Here is a 20,290-nt window from a genome sequence, read left to right on the forward strand (position 1 = left end):
AGATGAGTTGCTGGGGCTTAGTCAGAAGGTGAGGTATTTCAGCTTTTATGACTGCACCTCAGAGCCTTGCTGTGCTCAGAGAACTTGTGTCCAGTGGAACTATTGCAACCAACTGAGGATACATTTTCTGTGCAGGGCTTTCTGCTGGTGCTGCTAGTTTGCTCCCATAAAAAAAACTAGAAATAGACTGTTTAAAAAGGATATTACATGCAGGGTCTACCATTTATGCAATAGACCGTTTCTCTGTATGTGGTAGAGTGGTTCAGCAAGTCCCACACAGACATACATGTTACCTTGGTATAAGTATAAAGACTTGGTTTATTCATCAGTTCTACAAGATGACAAGCTCAACGTCACTAATTCTGCCTTCAACCAGGGCATTTTCTGAAGACGTAATACTCATTTGGTCACCAGAGAAAGTTAATAAAAGTCCTAATCAAGGTTTTTAAAATTTACAATTAGTTTACAGGACAGAAAGACTCTTGACAGCACCCTCAAAAGCAGTTTTCTGAATTGTCTTCATCAAACAATAAGAATCACATGCATTGTTTGCTTTGTAGACCTACAAATGAATCCACTGGGCCTGGCTTAAATTTCTGCATACAAGCCCCATCCGAACACCAGTTCACCTCTTAGAAATGCTTTTGACAGGCACTGCACACATTCCATAGCTATGACAGTGAAATGCAATTAAATCTGACTTGCAATTCAAGGAAATCCCAGATGACAATTTCATTTCCGATCTCAAAAATTGATTATCAATGCCTCGGCAGTAATTTCGCGAGGGGGTACAGTACAGTTCCTCATCCGCTTCATGACAGCAGTTGTTGACTCACAAAAAACTTTTCAATCTTTTAGACAGTTTTGAAATTTGGCAAACAGATAATTAGAGTACTTATCAGATTTTTTTTCCCCACCTGAACTTCCAACAAAACGAAAAATACAACACAGGATTACTGGGTGACAACCGCAATATCTTTCTGTATGGTTGAAAAAGAGGACAAATATGCATACTATATAAGAAGGGCAACAAAAGAAGATGCCATCAAAAAAAGCTTTTAATATTTTAACTGCTGGCAAACCACAGCTCACCTGAACCCCTCCTGTGGTGGGATGTAACAGTGGAGCTGCTGTTTTATACAGAACAAGTAAAATAATTTGATGTTCTGTAGTTACAATGCAGATCTAAAAATATTATGACTGTGTTTCTGTGCCACAAATGTCATATTTGCAAGTAAAATTACTTTGAATAGCTACCACTGATTAGGAATTCACAGAAGTAAGGAATAAAGGGCAGATATACTGAGAGAGGCCCTAACTACCAACAGTCTACTGACACTTTGTGCTGGTGGCCAATTTAGTGGTTTATCTACTAGGACTTCCATGCAAATCAACAGAGGCAACTTCACAATTAACATACCACCAGAGCAGAATAACCATCATTTTGGCTCACATGCTTTTTGTGCAAAAGGTTTTTTATCTGTTTCAAGGAACAACCGTGACTCATTTGGTTAAAATGAAGGTTTATTTTTTTTTAAAGTTGACTTGGTAGGTCAAAATAATTTCAAGGTTAGAAAGGTTATTACTTGAGAAAGTAAGTAACTACTGTCTTTCAGTTTTGAAACGTTTTCTATTTGGAAACTGTATGATAATGTAAAATCCCTGTTTAATTTCACTGTGCACACCTAGATTGTTTGGGAATTATACTATTATGAGCAAAATCTATTAATTACATGCAGTACATTAAAGAATGGCTGTGACATATCTGCAACGCCACACAAATATTATAACCAGTATCTTTAGTAAATTACCAGTGGCTTCAGTAAAAAAAAGACTTTCAACATGTGCTTTTAACAACTGTTTGGAAAGGAAAACTGTTGTATTAATTAGGTAAAACCTGTCTGTGATAGTCTAGAAAAATATATACAAAATAATATTAAGAAAAAGCAGTTTAAAAGTCACTAAGCTTTTTTCCTTTTTCTTCATTAAATTAAGAATAATATGACATGGCAGGCATTAAAGGTGCTTTTTGTATTGAAAATGCATAAATCTGTTTAAAAAACTTTTTTTATCTGAACACAAACAATGGCAGCCCTGTTAAGACAAGCTTTTCTCAAGTATTAAAGAACACTCAGTCTGTATTTACCATTAGTCTTGGTCAATCCAAGTTGGTGCTTCATCATAATAAAGATAATCATAATCCTCCCAGTATTTTGCACTCTGACAGGAAAATTTCTATAAATGCATATGCAATGAGGCAAAAGCACAGCAAATGCTTCATAGATCTTATTACAGGCACTAAAGTGTCTCTGAGGCTATTCTGTAAATAACGGCACTTTTTAACATGAGGGGTCAGAAGATTTGGCTTTCTACAGATAGGTGACATACAGGTGGCATATGTCCTCAGTTGATGTTTTGATGACGGTGATCGAGAATGCCGTCTAACACCTCGGTGCAAAGGTGTTCAATTTGAGATCGGGTGACTGTGAAGGCCATAGCATATTATTCACATAATTTTCATACTCCTCAAACCAATCAGTGACCACTCAAATGCTTTGGATGGAGACGCTGTCATCCTGGAAGAGAAAATTCATCATAGGGTACAGATGATCTGTCAGAATAATTTTATACTGATTTGTTCTTTTGTTGTTGTTCCCTTTAAGACCATTTCAGCAAAATACCCCCAAAGCACAATAGAGCCTCCAGACCCCCTCGATGTAAGGGGTACAAGCATTCAGACTTGTACCTTTCTCCTTGTGTACACCACACATGCTCTCACCCACATGTGGGGAATATGGTGAATGATGAAAATGACTCATATGACAATCACTTATTCCACAATCTCTGTAGACTGCTGCCTGGTTTTAACACCACTGAACACTCAAATGTGCATACGTCTTTGTAATGGGGGGTTTATGCACAGCAACCCTACTATAATATTTCTTTCTATGCATTTGTCAGTATGCTATTTGCGCTAACACAGTCTGATCACGTCCTGCATTGCTGTTCCCAATCACCTGGAGAACAGCTCTTGAGATTTTTCTTATACATCACACTAATGCATGAGCGATATGCACATGTGGTTCAAAATGCACAAACTGAACCAGAAATTCCAAGCCTATTTACTAATGTTTTTCCCATACATCTAAATGCAAATGTCACTTCAAAATCACTGTTCCTGTTGAAACACTAGCCAGTTGAGCAGTGTTTATGCCATCTGTCCTGTAGTAATGAATGAGATTGCTTCCTCTTGCCATCTTGATCCAAAACCAAGGTCAACTGGACCTACTTAAAGTGGCCAAGTACAGCAAGATGTTAACTGCCAGTACATCAGTATGGAGGAGCATGTGAACTTATCACAGATCTCATTCACTGAGCAGTTTTATTTGTCTGTATAAATCTACACTATTCAAATATTTTTACAGTTCAAAAACAATTTACTGCCTTGCGATGGTCATTAAAACGTCTGCAAAATTCACACAGGGAGTTCTTACCTTTCTCTGAACAAAGTCCATGATGTTTTTGAAATCTAGATCATCATAGTAATTCATCATGCCCTTACGGACATTTTGGTTCAGAATGTCCAGCGTCTGCAAAAGCAAAAAAAAGAATGATCCTCACAAAATGCAATGCCTTTGCACAAGTTTACTTTGCAGTAAAGTTAAATCTTCTCTTTTCAGGAGTACAGGTCCGAAATCAGTAGACTCTCAGCCAAAAAATGTATTGGCTTCAGTATGTTCTGCTATCACTGTTTGAAAGCTCCAAGATTCATTGTCTCTACGTGTGTCCCAGTAGGCAGCCTGACAGTAAAGAGTAATTCGCACACATTAGAAAGATTTCACCAAGAACTCATCAGTCAGGGACTGTGCACACTGTAGTCATTCACATGTATGTAAAGCTAGTCGAGACGTTCAAGACTTAATATTTTAGTGCTATAGACGCTGATGAATTCTCCATTATACAGGCTACTACGTATGAACACAGCACTGAAATGCTGTCATCAGAATTATTTTTTGACTAAATCTCTTGTACCCAACCACCCTTATATAAAGTTTGAGTACCCCTAACGAAATTACATTTTATTGATCTTTGAAGTAGAAAGAGGTAAACATAACCCCCGCAGCAAACTAACTACATTTGTTTGTGAATGCTGATGCACAATTACTTGATTAGATGGATATGCACACAGGACTGAAGGCTACTCCAAAAGCTTTAGCTTGTATTTCTTGAAGTACTTTATGGTGGATTTGGATTATGTTTTGCATTACTGTGTGTTTTGAAGAAGCCAGCCTTTTTTCAGCTTCAGCCACTTAAGTGACTGTGACTGTGTCACATTTCCTTAGAGAATTTGCTCACATTTAGTGGAATTCGTTCTTCCATCCAGCCATGCAATGTCTCCTGTGCCACTGGTTACCACACAACTACAAAGCATAACAGATCCACACCCTTGCTTAACAGTTGTGAAGATGTTCTTTTTATCAAATGCTGCTCCTTTTCCCTCCACATGACTGCGACCACCAAATCACCAGATAATTACTTCAGCAGTACACAGCATGTTTCCAAAATGTCTCTGGCTTATTTAGATTTTGCTTTAAATACTTTAGACATTTGAGTTCTGTGATGAGGTTACAGACAGAATTTTCTTCTGATGACTCTTCCATGCAGATCATGTCTGTACAAGCAAAAATGATTTCCAAACAGTGGCGGAGCCATAATTACTAGAGGCCGATATAATCCAATTGCAGAAAAATCTTTTTCAATGTTTATAACAGCAGATAAATGACGATGAAAAAAATAAAGACAAAAGACAGTTTCTATAACCGTGTTAGGAGTGGTGTTGTGCAGTCTGTCCATCAGAGAGCACTCTGAACTTTGCTTTTGGCAACACACGTGTTTGAACTGCCACAAACCACAACAATCAACTAATCCTAGCACAGTCGAGCAGAGTCCCCCGCAACAGCGGACACCTGCGTTCATGGTAGACTGATAACTGTCAGGTGATACACATTACTTAAATGATATGAAAATATCACCATCACTTCTTCCTTTAGCCTAAATAAGCCTGACAACATTCAGGTCAGCCATGCCTGCTTTTGCTAAAGTAACGTAAGGAACCAACTACTACCAGAGCAAGTATATATAGGTAGCTCTGTACGTAAAACCTCTAAGCAGGATATTTTTATAGCTGAAATCAAAAAATCTGCCAGTGTTAAAAGCACTAAACTGAACTCAGCTTCTTGTTTGAATTTTCCCAGGCCACCTTAAATGGTGCAGCAGCAGATTTAACTGTCTCAGGGGCCAGAATGTAACTGCTGAACCATTTAAGAAGAAATGGAAACATCTGAACAAGAAGCTGGCAAATGTCCTTATCTGAAAATGTTACCAACAAAAGAATAATTAGGATATTTTGATATTTTAATTGCATCATCAAGATTGCAGGTAGTCATAGTAAGCTGAGTCGGTTTAATGTTTCGGTAGTTGAGTGTTGTAGACCAAGTTGTTGACAAACTTGTCTGTAAATTTATTTAGGAATAAATTCCATAAGTACATCCATTTATAATACATTTTGGGGTAAACTAAGCAGAATCTGTAGCTTTACTGTGAAAATAAAGCCAGATTCAAAACATTTTCCATACAGGCACAAGTTTATAGAACTATCCAGAAAACAGTTATTCCATATTAACATATTCCAGTCAGCATTAAATATGGGCCAAACATATCAAACTCATATCTATAGATATTTACCTGTGGATTCTTTATTTATGTGCTACTTAAACTGAGTGCAAAAGTCTCTTATGAATCAACGTAACCTCTAATTCTAAAAGCTACACATGACACCAAATGTCAATGCTTAAAATCTGCACTATAATATAAATACATTAATGGCCTTAGTAAGGGACAGTGAGAGCAGATAGATGGGTTATAAAAGACGAACCGATAGAAACAAACCTGGTTCCTGAACATCAGTGCAAGAATTCCACCCAGGAGCTCCAACATGAGACACAAAGCCAGGGCGTACATGAACTGTAATGCCAAACAGCAGAATGTGATTACAAAAATCAAATCATCTACATTATTTAAGAATAAGAGGTGCTGCCTGGACTCCTGAACCTCATGGCCCAAGTCATAACCTCTTCTGAGGGAGCAGTGTGTGTTCAAAGACAAGTATTCCGATAAGGAAGTCAAAGCACCTGGTGATAGCAAAGGGTGTTTGGCAGTCACAGAAGTGTGGGACTGAGGTGTTTGCTTAAGAAAGAATTTCTTTTCAGCATTCTTGAAGGACACATGATTGCATTATCCTTGCAGTACAGCACATGTGAGGTGCTGCTTCACTTTACACAATGGACAAGTAAAGGTTTAGGAATTTATCACTGTGAGAGGACTGGACTTTTACCAAACAACACTGCTGCAAGAATAGCGAGACTGGCAAGACAGTAAATGTCTGATGTAAGACTGAACAGAAAAACTATGTTAAACAAAGGAGGGCTTTGAAAGAAGACTTCCTGGAAATTGTAAAATATCTAGAGATACTGTTCATTACAAATGGATCGTTCTGGTTATGACTGGTTCAGATACTTTCTAAGCAGGATACGTTTTACGCTGTTGTAAAATACTCAAAATACACACCTAAGACCGCACACATCAGTTTAATTACCCATCTTTCACCTAGGCTCTCTTGTAGGAACTGTTGCTACAGGCAAAAACTTTACATATCTTTGGCAAAATTCCCATTCAACCTACTGATAAACACAGCATTTAGGTTCTCATAAAATACACACAATACAAATAGGTCAGGTACAGAGGTCAGATGATTAGTTCTGGATCAATAACACCACTCCAACTCACCCTAAAGGTACTGGATGGTGCTTCGTCACTGCAGAGAAAGCAGTTCCAGTGTTCCACAGCCCAAACGCTGGTAGGCTTTCTACACCTAGAGCAATGCATGGCACTGGACATGGTGACCAGTGCATGTGCAGCTTCTCTAGAGAGTCTCATTCTATTGGCAGTGCTTTTTTGTAGAGACTGTACAAGCTGTCTGTACACTGAACATCTTTGTCAGAAATGGGTGCACCTTAAAGTTGTTAAATTGATCCAAAATTTGCTACAACAACAAAGTCGAGCTAAGTGGTGTAGAATTTTAAACTGGAAACACAGCAACATGCTACCTAATCTAAACTCCAACATAATTTATTAGTGTGATTGGGATATTTGGCAATATTTTGTAAAGCTAGTCCAACCGTGCAACAGCTGCTACAATATAAAAAAAACATCTGTAAATGTGTCATCTTGTACTGGCCGAGGAGGAATATTCTTTTTCTATTATTTTGTTATATTGTACAATGTATTATATTGTATTATATTGTATCTGTTGTATTTTGGGACCACAACCTACTGTTTACAAACTGCAATGCTTGGTGGAAGAACTGCTTAGTACCATTATTATAAATTTATTGCAGCCCCCATGGCTTTTTTATTTCGTCGTGCCCCAGTCTGCCTTTCAGCTTCGGCTGCACTTTCCAACATCTATCTGTGTTACAGCCTCTTCTTTCTCGATCCCTCTTCAGCTGCCCCATTAAACAGGACTGTTCTGTGAATCTACATTTGCAGCTTAATTATGTTCTTTAATACATTTCCTTAGGGTGGAGACAGAACTCACCACTTTGAGGAGGGTCAGGTTGTCTCTGAGCGATGCCAGCACACCGATGAAGGAAACAACAAACATAATTAACCCCAGCACTATGAGCATGATGGCTGGGGCGAGGAAGACCCCTTCCAGAGTTTTGTAGCGCTGCCGTTCCACCTCTGCATAAATGCCGATGGCAAATATAAAGCTACCTATCATCTGAAAAAAAGACAGACAGACATATTATTCATTTACCTCCAAATGCAATTAATCATGAAACACATTTCACCAGAAAAGATTTAACTCACCAACAATATCAAGAAACAAAAAGAGGAGGATGATAAGAAAAAGTGGAAGAAGGATATAAAAAGGAAGTCAGAAGAAAGAAAAAGAACAGGAAGAAGAAGAAAGAAAAAGAAAGATAGACCAAATGTAAAAGAAAAAGAGAGAAAGAAACAACTGACTAATGAAGACAGAAAGAAAGAAAACAACATAGAAAGAAAACAAAAATGAAGACAAAAGACAAAGAAAAACAGAATGACCAAAAGAAAAAGAAAGAATGAAAGAACGACCAAGGACAAAAGAAAAAGAAAGAATGAAGACAAAAGAAAAAAGAACAACAGAACGACCAAAGACAAAAGAAAAAGAAAGAATGAAAGAATGACCAAAGACAAAAGAAAAAGAAAGCATGAAAGAACAACTAAGGACAAAAGACAGAGAAAGAATGAAGACAAAAGGAAAAAGAAAGAACAAAAACAATACAAAAGAAAAAGAATCAGAGAACAAACGAAGAACAAAAAGAAAGAATGAAAAATAAAAAAAAATGAAAGAACACAGACAAAAGAAAAAGAAAAGAACAAATAAAACCAAACGAAAGAAAGAAGGAACAAAGTCAAAAGAAAGAACAAACGAAGAAGAAGACAAAGAAGAAGACGACTCCTAATAGGATAAGAAGGAGAAGCCAACACTCCTATTAACCATCACTGTTGATGCTTTTGGAAATATCAGATCAGGAGAGCTGATGTTAGACGCTCTAACAGCGCCGTGTACAATATTGCCCTCTTAAGTAAAAGTAGTTTGACCTTCAGTTATAAGTCTGTAATGGGACTAAGTGTGTTTCCCATTTAGAGATATTCCACATTAGTATGATACTGTGTTTGCTCAGGCGGTGGTTCACTTCAGGGATAGTGTAGTAGGAACGTACTGGAACGATCATTTGGAAGAACATTTTGAACAAATAAATAAACATAACTTTATTATATCCACTACTTAAACTAATTCCATTTACACACATTACATTTCTGTGTAATTACATTTAAGTGCATACATTATAAAATGGCTCAAATAAAAACATCAGACTGGCATCTGCAGATATCAGAATGTAACTGATGCTATTTTCCAACTTTAACTTGTAAAGTGCTTCAGTCAATGAATCTTTATCAGTGTAGCACCGACTCTAAAGGCATCACAATGCCAATGTGCTCCTATACACTACTGGTAAACACTGAAAGCCACCGACACTGTTAATGGTGTAATCAAATCATTAGGAACATAATGGATTGTAGATAATTGCAACGAAACCCATCTCTAACCGAAAGCTTAATCAGCCTGTGTTTATGCATGACATCAGTGAGGCTATAGCAGTTACTCATAGTGAGGGTCATCTCTCCTGTTACACCTCATCAACATTAAAACTGAAAAAATAAATGCTTAGCAACATATTACTTTTTATCTAAATCTTTGTCATGTCATACGATTGTTAACCACCTGATAATCTGTATAAATCAATCACCTAAAGTAATTTTCCAAAGCTTGTCCTATAAACTTTTATAAATAAAAGTAAAATTTCCCTCTTTTTTTTTTTATTTCTACAATATGAAACAGTTAACCTGTAAACAAAGTAATCCAGAGGGGTTTGATATGAAATCCTCCGGTCCAGAGAAACTTACCAAGTCAGAATTGTTTACAATGGAAGGAAACCAGATGTCTGCAGAGATTAATATCTCTAAAAGCTCAGTCACAGAAAGTTTTTACATTAAATGGTTCCTGAAACCAGACTCCATTAAAAAGCCTGCTTGAAAAATCAAGTGTCAATGAGGGTTATGACTGTGTTGGATGTCAGTGACATTTGAAAATTAATTCAGATGATTTAAAGCCTAGCTCAGCTTTACTTTTCCTATAGCAAACTGGAAATAATACAGGAAGGTCTTGTGTATTTCCTTTTTGTGGTAACGGCTACTAACGATCGCACACTGCAGTGTACAGCACTACTGTTACACAATTCATATTTTTCTTATTATGTTCTATTATTTTTTTCCCTATAGGAATGGTGAAAACGTTTGTGCACCCGGCTTATATCACAACGATGTAAGTCTGTTAGTAATACCATATTAATGATGTTGAGTTACCACAGCAACCACCTAGCAACTTCTTAGCAACCACATGGGATATCAGCAACTGCCTAGCAACACCTTAGCAACCACTGAGAATAGCACAGCAACCACCTAGCAATATCTTAGCAAACAAGTGGGATACCATGGCTACCACCTAGCAATACCCAACAACCACTTGTGATACCATAGCAACTGTCTAGCAACACCCTAGCAATCACCTGGAATAACACAGCAACCACCTAACATCATCTTAACATACTTAAGCTGCCTGATTAACTCTAGATTTTTTTCAGGAATGCATGTTTTTAGTTCATCTATGAGTTAGTTTTTGTTGTAAGCGTGTGTGTGTGTGTGTGTGTGTGTGTGTGTGTGGAGAGTTCAGTTTGCACATTTCTTACAAGCTGACAGTCTAAAAAAAGACACAGGACTTAATATAAGATTGTTTTGAGACGATAATAACTGACTGTAAACATTTGTCCTGCGTTTTCATAACGATAGGCATCGTCTTTGTGTCTCCTACTTAAAACTGTTAAAGCACATTTCAGAACTACCGTCATTAACATTTGGCAAAATAAACAATTCCTCTATAAAACACTCTCTGTGCCCTCAGGCCAATCAGATAATTGACTTCCTGCAAGCCAAACTATACAACACACAGAGAGCTGGCATTACTGTGTGCCAATGACGGCATTTTATCCAATCCAAAAGAGTGCACATTCATTTATCAACAGTGACGACAACGAGTTCCCAGAATTCTGCCTACAGTGGTGGAACAGTAGTACAAAGCCACCCAGGCGCAACAATTCAGCCCAACACAAAGGCTGTTGTATCTCCACATGCCGTGTGTGTTAGTAAAAGATGGAAGAGGCACTAGGAAACACGCCACCTCCAATATGAAACGCCAGCCAGCTTGAGAGCAACCATTTCTAGTTAGAACTGAATCTGCTATCTGTGTGCCATGAGCTTTAAAAGAGGCACAATTGGGGGGCGGTGGGGCCCTCTGTTTACAATCAGAACATGACATGTTTAGGAATGTGCAGACGTCCTCTTGAAAATGAACGAGAGGCAAAACGGTGCCATTACCAAGCTACACTGGTGTCTTTCTGGTTGTCCATGACATCAGTTTACTGACTACCTACACACTGCTACTGCAACGCTAAGTAGTAATGAAGAAAGCAACTCAAGAAATTAAAGTTGTTTACCAAAAAAATTATTTAGGTAATTTTGCTACCTTAAGTTAACATTTATTTTACACAAAAAGGTGAAATGTTTTATTGGTTAGTTGTGAGTTGTAAAAAGGGAAGGAAAAAACTGTTTATTTACACTTGGGTAGAAATAAATTTAAGTAAACTATAGGATCACTTTAATTGTTACAGGGAAAAATGTACCCAGAGTTACTGGGGAGAGTTCTTACTGTCCACTGGAATTACAGTGAATAGACCTCTAAAGATATTTTGTATTGTGTCATTTGTATTTGTATCATTATATACTCAACAACATGCCTAAATAAGGAACTCTGTTTCCAAGCTGTTTTTCTCTGAAAGCAAAACGAACGGCAATTGACACTGTAGCACCCTGTGGTAAACAAAACTGTTCCAAACTTGATACGTGACGCCACTAAATAAACACAAACAAACGTATTTCAACTCCTTATTGACTTTGAATGACAGTTGAAGGATGTTCACAGGACAAAATGTAACGGCCTCATTATATTTTTGTTAAACATTGGGGTGTGACAGCTGTGATCTTCCAAAATGCCCTTCATTCTTCCCCAATCGAAAAACACCTTTGAAGGGAGTTCCTTTTTTTGGCATTTCATCAACTACAAAATAATGCATGAGTTCAGAGGTTTGGATGGAGCCACAGCTAAACTCGTCTACTAATCACCTACAAATTAACAGGGAAACAAATTCCGTTCCTCTGCAGTTTACTGATCACTAGCTCAAAACCATAATTAACAAAATAAAAACACTCCAAAATAACCCCTCTGGCGTTTCACATAAGCTCCACGTCAGCTCCTGAAAATATTATAACAAGGACTTGAACCATAAAAGAAAGAAATTCCAAAAGTGCCCATGCAATGAAAAGAAGACCAGCATTTTCATTCCCTCAGTATAATCATGATATTATGATCAAGACTGCGCACAGCCAGAGGCCAACTAACTAATGTTAGCCAAATTAATCAGGAAACACCTGAAATTCCATTACTGAGCGTAATTTTCCACACAAGTTTCTGAACATTTCAATCAAATTATCATTTGAATAAAACACTATACTCAAATAAGTTTAAAGAGAAATGTAAGCACTGCTAATAGTACAGACGCTACTGAAGGCCAGTGAATATGTGAGCGGTCACAGGCAATAATTCCTAGTCTTAATCTGCCCCTGTTCCAACTTTTTGGGAATGTATAGCAGGCATCAGTTTCAGAATGAATGTATATTGACAAAAACACAAGTTGATCAGGCAAAACATCTTGTTTTTGTAGTGTTTTAAATTTAAGCAAAGAGGGTTAATAAATCACTGCATTCCTGTTTTATTCTCACTTCACATAGTGCGCCAATGTTTTGGAGGTGAGGTTCGTATCTACTTTTAAAGGGTTTTCCATGACATCTTCACACCCAGTCCTGTGTTGTAAATGATATCTGTCTGTTTCCAAACTTTTGTCCCCTGAAGGTGTTAATACAGCATATACAGACTGAACTTAACAGATAATATTTTACAGAAAATACCAGTTACAGTCTATGCCACTCATAAGAATCTCTTTTTCTCTGCAGAGGCTAATCTTTAATTTCACAGAGCTTCAAAATACTTCAGAATGCTCAAAGATAAGAAAATAAAGCCTTGAACACGAACACTCACATTTGCTTTGCAGCTACCTTTTAAAGTTAGTAACTACGGAGTGAAAGCAGGTCTGATTTGATATCCAGTCATTTTTATGTCACTTTATGTAGGCAACAAAAAGATTTCTGGAATAAAAGTAAACCCTGCACTGGAACAGGACCAAGCATTATATATTATATTTTTTTCTTAATTCTATAGAACCACAAATGAGCTCCCATTTGGCTTCTGTCTCATGTTTCACAGATAAAGTACTCATGGCATATGTCCGAGAAGTCATAAAAAAAGACTCAAGCACATTGTATAGCATGATCAAATTTTTGTTTGGAGTTGGGGCACTTTGGGCCATGGTCGTGCTGCATGGTGAAGTCATGAGTTTAATGGGTCTAAAAGCATTCCCTTTTATAGGTACATGAAATGTTTCTGAAGCTACCAAACTGCTTTCGTCTTCAGTTACAGAGACGGCCACCACACTACGTCAACACACATGAAGTTTCACAGACCAGGTTCTACGTTTTGCACTGACCATCGCAAGTTTTTCTAGCTTTTTAGCATATTGATCGGCCATCATCCTCCCACACGCCCATAAAACTTCACAGACAGCTGTCTGCCCTTTCTGTTGTTCATACTGATGAAAGGTTTATGTCTTCTAGCCTTGTCATTGGTGGCAGTAATCAACAAGCAAAATGTTTCAAGAATTTTCCTTTCAAGCTTGGTCAAGTTTGTTCTCCGTAGACTGGCTGAGTCTGTTTATCTGAGCAGCCCAGCAGCTTTTCTATTCAAATCGTTGACTTTTTGTTAACGCACCATTTCTGGCCCTTGACTCCGTTTGCATTCAAGCTGCTTATTTCTGCCTCATCCACAGTCAGGCTGTTAACTCTGGAGGCAAGTTTAATGAAGACAATAGATCTCAGATAAATGTGACATATAAATGAGCAATGCTAACATTAATGCTGCTTTAAGTTCATTCACGCTCCATTGCTTTTAATTTGATTCCTTTCAAAGGCGGCCATTTGTAGGCATCACTTTAAACAGCCATTCATTCACCTTTCAAGCAGAAGGTACAAAGTACATATTTACTTACAGTCAAACTCACATGAATACGCACTAATTTGGACCAACTGCATCAGAACCGGTATGCACAAACAGCTTAAGTGTACACGGTCGTATTAACACTTGTTATACAATAACTTACACAATGTAGACTGGAATGCAAATTAGACACCAAAACATTAACTGATGGCTTATTCACAATTAAAAGTAGTTTAATAATAACAACAACAACAAGAAGTTCTAACATGGTCAGAAAACTGTATGTTATTAAATGATAAATTTATCAGCAATAATGTTATATTCATAGCCTGTAGCTAGCTAGCTAAACGCTGGACCGTGCTCCTGAAACTAAGGTCACATAAGCTCCAGTTATGAGGCGGTACAGTCATATTTGTGGACACTGAAGAAATTTCTTGTGTGCCACGCCTGTTAGGTACAACCCCAATTCCAATGAAGTTGGGATGTTGTGTAATCCATAAATAAAAACAGAATATGATGATTTGCAAATCCTTTTCAACCTACATTCAATTGAATACACTACAAAGACAAGATATTTAATGTTCAAACAGATCAACTCTGTTTTTTTTTTTTTAAATATTCACTCATTTTGAATTCACTCGTGCCTCAAAGCTGTGCCTTGCCACCTTTTAATCCTCTCTAGATCATTCACCAGCTCCTACAATAAGAACCATTCACATTTGTACATGGCTAAAGCGAAGGCGATGTGCTTTGATGGAAGATATGCCAATATTTGTGCCTTCTGATGATCAGGTAACTTCAACAGTATTGTCAACAAAACAGCTGTGCATAGCTTTTAAGATCTTTTCTTAAGTGGATCCAGTGGGATTTTCTCACTGTCACACAGTAGTTTATTATATAGATCCAACCACTGTAGACACTACAGGGCACAATTTGTAATGCTCACCTTTGTTGAGTTTACCAGTCAGCCTTGCATGGCAAGCTATGCCACATAATACAGTTAGTGACAGTTGACTGGGGCAGATCTAGTGGGGTAGAAATTTATTTCAGCTGACTTGTGGCAAAGGTGGCATCCCATGACAGTGCCATATTTAAAGTCATTGAGCTCTTCAGTACGACTCATTTTACTGCCAATGTTGTCTATGACATTACTCCTTAAAAACAACACATTAGCCCTGCTTGCTGAACGACAGTACTCTGCGCTACCTCTACTCTAATCTCAATAACGACAGTTATTTTGAGAACATCAGAACACTTCAGGCTTAACTCAGATTTTAAGGGGCATTAAAACACTGACAAAACAGATAAACTGCTGTAATCTCTTACTGTACAATAAATGGCTGCAAATGAGCTACATATAGATGGAGAGCTTTTCTGTCCAATAGGGGGCAGTCATGGGCTGGAGGTTAGGGATCCAGCCTCGTGACCGAAAGGTCGCCGGTTCGATCCCCAGAGCCGACAGCACATGACTGAGGTGTCCTTGAGCAAGACACCTAACCCCCAACTGCTCCCCGGGCGCTGCGGATTGGGCTGCCCACCGCTCCGGGCAAGTGTGCTCGCTGCCCCCTAGTGTGTGTGTGCTCACTAGTGTGTATGTGGTGTTTCACTTCACGGATGGGTTAAATGCGGAGGTGAAATTTCCCCGTTGTGGGACTAATAAAAAAAAGAAACCAACTGAGAGGCTGGAATTGTAGATTTAATGGAAAATGAATGGACTGTTGGCACTTTCCATTTTCCATGAAAGGTTCATTTTCTAGGCACTGAAACTCTTTAAAAATGAACTTTTATTAATCAAAGTAAGTGCTTAACTTCAGAAAATGTTATTTTCTTGATGCTGGCTGTCAAAACAGATACCTTTTTTTTTGGTTATTCAATATACAGCATTTTTGCAACCCTGTTACCGACCTTTAGGGAGATGTATAAACGGTATTTAAAAGTCTGTGTCAATTGAAATTATAATCTTCTTTCAAGAAAATGCATATATTAATAAAATGCTTTCTGAACTTTTCAAATAACTAAAAATCTAAAAAGTTTCCTATATTGTAACTTCAAAACCTTTAGTTTTTTTCTCTCTAAACAAAAATAGTTAAAATTACTAATACAAGAAAAATGCACTATGTTGTCACTTCTGGTAACAAACCCAACTAAATTAAATGTTCTAAGACTACAGAACTGAAAATGACTGAATAACAGGGTTGACACCTGGCTTGCAGGGTTGAAGTGAGAAGCAGAGTTGAACATAGAAATCATTCCAGATTAAGTTGATATTAATGCAGTAAAAAATATAAATACAACAGAGAGCGGAAAGAAAAGTTTATTTTAGAGTAAACTCTAAAATAAGCCAGCATGCTATGTACTAATAACCTTCTAGTTTACAGAAATGAAGCAAGCCATTTCTGTGAACTAGGTTATTAGTAGCCAAATCAATGTTTTGTGTATAAAGGATAATACTGAGCTGCCTGATGGTTACTGCAGAAAACAACAAGATGTTGCAGATTCCTGTAAATGCCATAATAAATGGAATGTTCCTTTTTTTAACGGAGGGAACGGCTCTAGGTAACAGGGGTATATGACTTTTTTTCTGTCAGAGTAAATAAATGAATAGGGAAAAATAAAGAATTTTATCATTATTTTTGTAATTATGGTGCTACTGGAATATTTCCATGAATGTATTTCAGAAAGGTTCAGCATCAGTGAGGTGGGACAGCCCAAAATCACCCAGTTAAAGGAGACTACAGACATTTCAGGTCTTTTAAATGCTAATTAAAACATATTTGAAGTGAAAGTACATTTCACTTTTCACAGAAATGTTTTTTTATTGCTTTCAAAAAAGGCAATAGGGCATAAACTGGACTCTGTTCATGGAAAGCGCCAGCAGCTGTAGCTGGACTACTAACCGGGTGTTTTACCCGTAAGTCCGGATGACGCTGTAAACACAAGACGCACTCTTAGTGGCTCTCCAGGGTGTGGTCAACGACGCCATTACAGGTGATAATAACACGTATATGATATGAATCAATAAACAGTACACCAAATTCTCCAGGATATCTCCCAAACGATAAAACAAACTCCATATCCAGGAGCCTGTCAGCCCAGCTCCAGTCTGGACTACCTGACGTGGACAGTAAACCACGCTGACGTGCTGAAGAAGCACCAGCCCCAAAGAAGGAGCTGTGCTGAAACAGTGAAACTCACCCAGAAAACCGTGGAATACACAACTAAAGCTATCTTGAGGAAGACGTAGGAGCACCTCGCACAATACCGGACATCCTCTGCCATGTTTGAAGCCTCTTAACTCGGTTTTGGCATTGATTTCCCAGCACACTTCCCGATTCGCAGCGTGCACCTGAGGCGCAGTAGAGGCGCCCGTGCTCAGGCCGGCCTCTGATTGGCTGGAGCACGGATGATTGATGGGTGGTTGCTCGAATGAGCGTAGCTCTCTCAGAAAGTGTAAATCAAGTATTCAATCTGCGCTGAATTGCGCTTTTCTTTCTAGGGTCCCAGCAGTGGTGAGGAAAAATCGTTCGGAAGGTCAGTTTGAGCTCCAACCGGGCATGCGGAGACCTTCAGAAGACCTGATTCAGATGAATGAGGTCTGTTACAGGAGGATTTCAGCATGTCAGGACATTTATGCACTGAAATGCTTGTGGTGAGGCTCAGGTAATCACTCTACAGAGAATAAGTAAGTAATAAATAAATAAATAAATAAATAAATAACCAAATAAATAAATAAAAATAAATCTGTGTGTGTGTGTGTGTATAAACATATATATATATATATATATATATATATATATACACACACAGAGAGAGAGAGAGAACTTTTGTCAGATCAAAACCTCATATCTCCAAAATGGTAACTTTACAGGAGAAGGAAAAAACCTACTTCATTTTTAATTTAAGTCAATGGAACCAGAATTTTTCCCAAGCCATTTTGTGTCATTTACTTTGCTCCCTTCATCATGAAATTGGCACACAATGCAAAGGGCGACAGGTCATTTCAAATTATGTAAAAAACTGAAAAATGTCAAAAATGGAGATAAGAGGTTTTGTCCCGACAACAGCGATATATAAAATTTAGAAAAATTGAAATATATTAGATATACACAACATCTAGAGAAAATATATGCAAAATATAGTGAAATATACACAAAATATAGAGACAATATACATTTTAAAGTGACTTGAGTGACTGTGTTGTTGTTCTTTAAAGTGGCTTAGTGTTAAGGTGTTATTGTCCATAGCAGAGATGATATGATACAAAGTGACTGAGTGAAGTGGAGGTTGGGGGCGGACCCACAGCTTCACAGCTTGGTCAGAAGCCTGACGGCCTGTGGGTAGAAATATTCCTTGTGTTCGTTTCATTTCTGCTTTGTCTCCTCAGTTCTGCTGTTGTGTGAGCGACGTTTCTCGTGAACTGTGTTTTTTTCCCACAAAGCAGGATTGCACAGTTAGCCTGTTACCTTAGATCAAAAACAGGCCTGTTTTGATGGAGGAGTTGAGGAACATTCCTGCTGGCAATCCTGAGCTTTGGGCTTAAAAGGTGAACTCCACCTATTTTTCAAAACACCTGCTTATTTCAGAGGTTGAGATGTAAACAACATCATATGGAGTGCTTTGATGTGAAATGGTTCGCTATAGAGAAACGTACCACCTCAGATTTTTTTACAGTCGTGCTGATAGGAACCAGGGGTCGCAAAGTCTACAACGCACACACAGCTGTATTATTTACTATCCAAAACTACCAGTGAGCCTACATGTGTCTTCTGAGTTTCTGTATCTAGTGTTGTATTGTTGTTAATGCTAAAACAGTGCAAATCTGGGGGGAAAATGTTTTCTTTTGGGGACTCTTTGGCCTTATAACACCCTGCAAATGCCCCTCTCCCATAAAAGTCTTTTAAAGGATACATTTCAGGCCAAAAGGGCGACTTTTAAAGGTGTTAAATGTTTCAGACTTCTGGTTCCTATCACCACCACTGTGAACACTTCTGAATCTAAGTTTCTCCAGAATGGAGCATTTCACACCAACCACTCTGAGTGACTTTGTTTGCATCATAATTATAAAATTATATGGGTGGCGCTGTCGCCTCACAGCAAGTATGGTCTGGGTTCGATTCCCCGGCCGGGTGACCAGGGTCCTCTGTGTGTGGAGTTTGCATGTTCTCCCCATGTCTGCATGGGTTTCCTCCAGGTTCTCCGGTTTCCTCCCACAGTCCAAAGACGTGCATTCAGGCCAATTGGACATACTACATTGCCCCTAGGTGTGGGGGTGTGGGTGTGTGGGTGTGTGTGTGTGTGTCTGTCTGTTTGCCTTGCGATGGACTGATGACCTGGTCCAGGGTGTGTCCTGCCTTTCATCCAATGACTGCTGGGATAGGCTTCAGCACCCATCCCCCCTGCAACCCTGAGAGAGAAGCGGCTTGGAAAATATGTGTGTGTGTGTGTGTGCGTGTGTAAATCCAGTGTTTACTGGAATGTTTACCAGAATTGTGTGTATATACATAATACATTATTTGAAAGGGTTTTCCTGGGTTTTCACAACACAGGCTGAATGTGTAGATCTAAAAAAGCCTGTTAATGTTAAAAAAAACTAATTTGAGTTGTGTGGAAATCCTGTTCACGATTCATGAGTTTATTTAAAGAGTATGGCCGGGTCTACTGTATGGGTCATGTGGACAACTTCCCTGCAATGTCACAGAGCACTGCAAAGAATAAGCTGTGCTTTGAGTGCTTTGAGATCCTCACCCTATTATCTCAGCGATGCATTTGGTGTCTTGTGTTATCCTATATTATCTTCAGTAAGTTTGTGGGCGACGGAGCACCATGACTGCTCTGCACAGGGCACAAGATCTTAACCCTAAAAGTTTGTAGGATTATTTTCTTTGTGTTGTATTTCTTCTCTAGAAGGCTACAGTATATGCATTAAAGGGGAATGCCACCAAACTTTCAAAATTTCGACACAATTAAATGGTTGAGATGTAAACAAAGTCATTCAGAGATATTTGATGTTAAGTATTTCATTCTAGAGAAACTTCCAGTCAGAGTTGTTCACAGAACTGGCGACAGGAACCAGACGTCTTAAGAGTTTACTGCCTCTAAACACGCCCTCACAGAAACCTACATGAAGTGGTTATGAATAAGTTATGAATCAGTACGGGGGCAGTCATGGGCTGTAGGTTAGGGACCTGGCCCTGTAACTGGAAGGTTGCCGGTTTGATCCCCAGTGCCGACAGTCCATGACTGAGGTGTCCTTGAGCAAGACACCTAACCCCCAATTGCTCCCCGGGCGCCGTGGATAGGGCTGCCCACCGCTCCGGGCAAGTGTCCTCACTGCCCTCTAGTGTGTGTATGTGGTGTTTCACTTCACCAATGGGTTAAATGCGGAGGTGGAATTTCCCCGTT

At 38.5% G+C, this 20,290-nt stretch overlaps 1 protein-coding gene across 1 annotated transcript in view; it reads right to left on the minus strand.

Moving 5' to 3' along the window:
- tspan15 (tetraspanin 15) overlaps nt 1-17,258 on the minus strand; it is a 30,329-nt gene extending 13,071 nt beyond the window's left edge. Inside the window, exons 1-4 of the mRNA XM_017688098.2 lie at nt 17,084-17,258; nt 7,658-7,843; nt 5,950-6,024; nt 3,495-3,590 (exon numbers count right to left, since the gene is read on the minus strand). Coding sequence (XP_017543587.1) covers nt 3,495-3,590; nt 5,950-6,024; nt 7,658-7,843; nt 17,084-17,167 — 441 coding nt within the window. The 5' untranslated portion in view covers nt 17,168-17,258. The remainder of the gene's footprint in view (nt 1-3,494; nt 3,591-5,949; nt 6,025-7,657; nt 7,844-17,083) is intronic.
- Between the last annotated feature and the right edge of the window lie 3,032 nt (nt 17,259-20,290).

Source organism: Pygocentrus nattereri, chromosome 5 (genome assembly GCF_015220715.1).
Source record: "Pygocentrus nattereri isolate fPygNat1 chromosome 5, fPygNat1.pri, whole genome shotgun sequence".
NCBI classification, from domain to species: domain Eukaryota; kingdom Metazoa; phylum Chordata; class Actinopteri; order Characiformes; family Serrasalmidae; genus Pygocentrus; species Pygocentrus nattereri.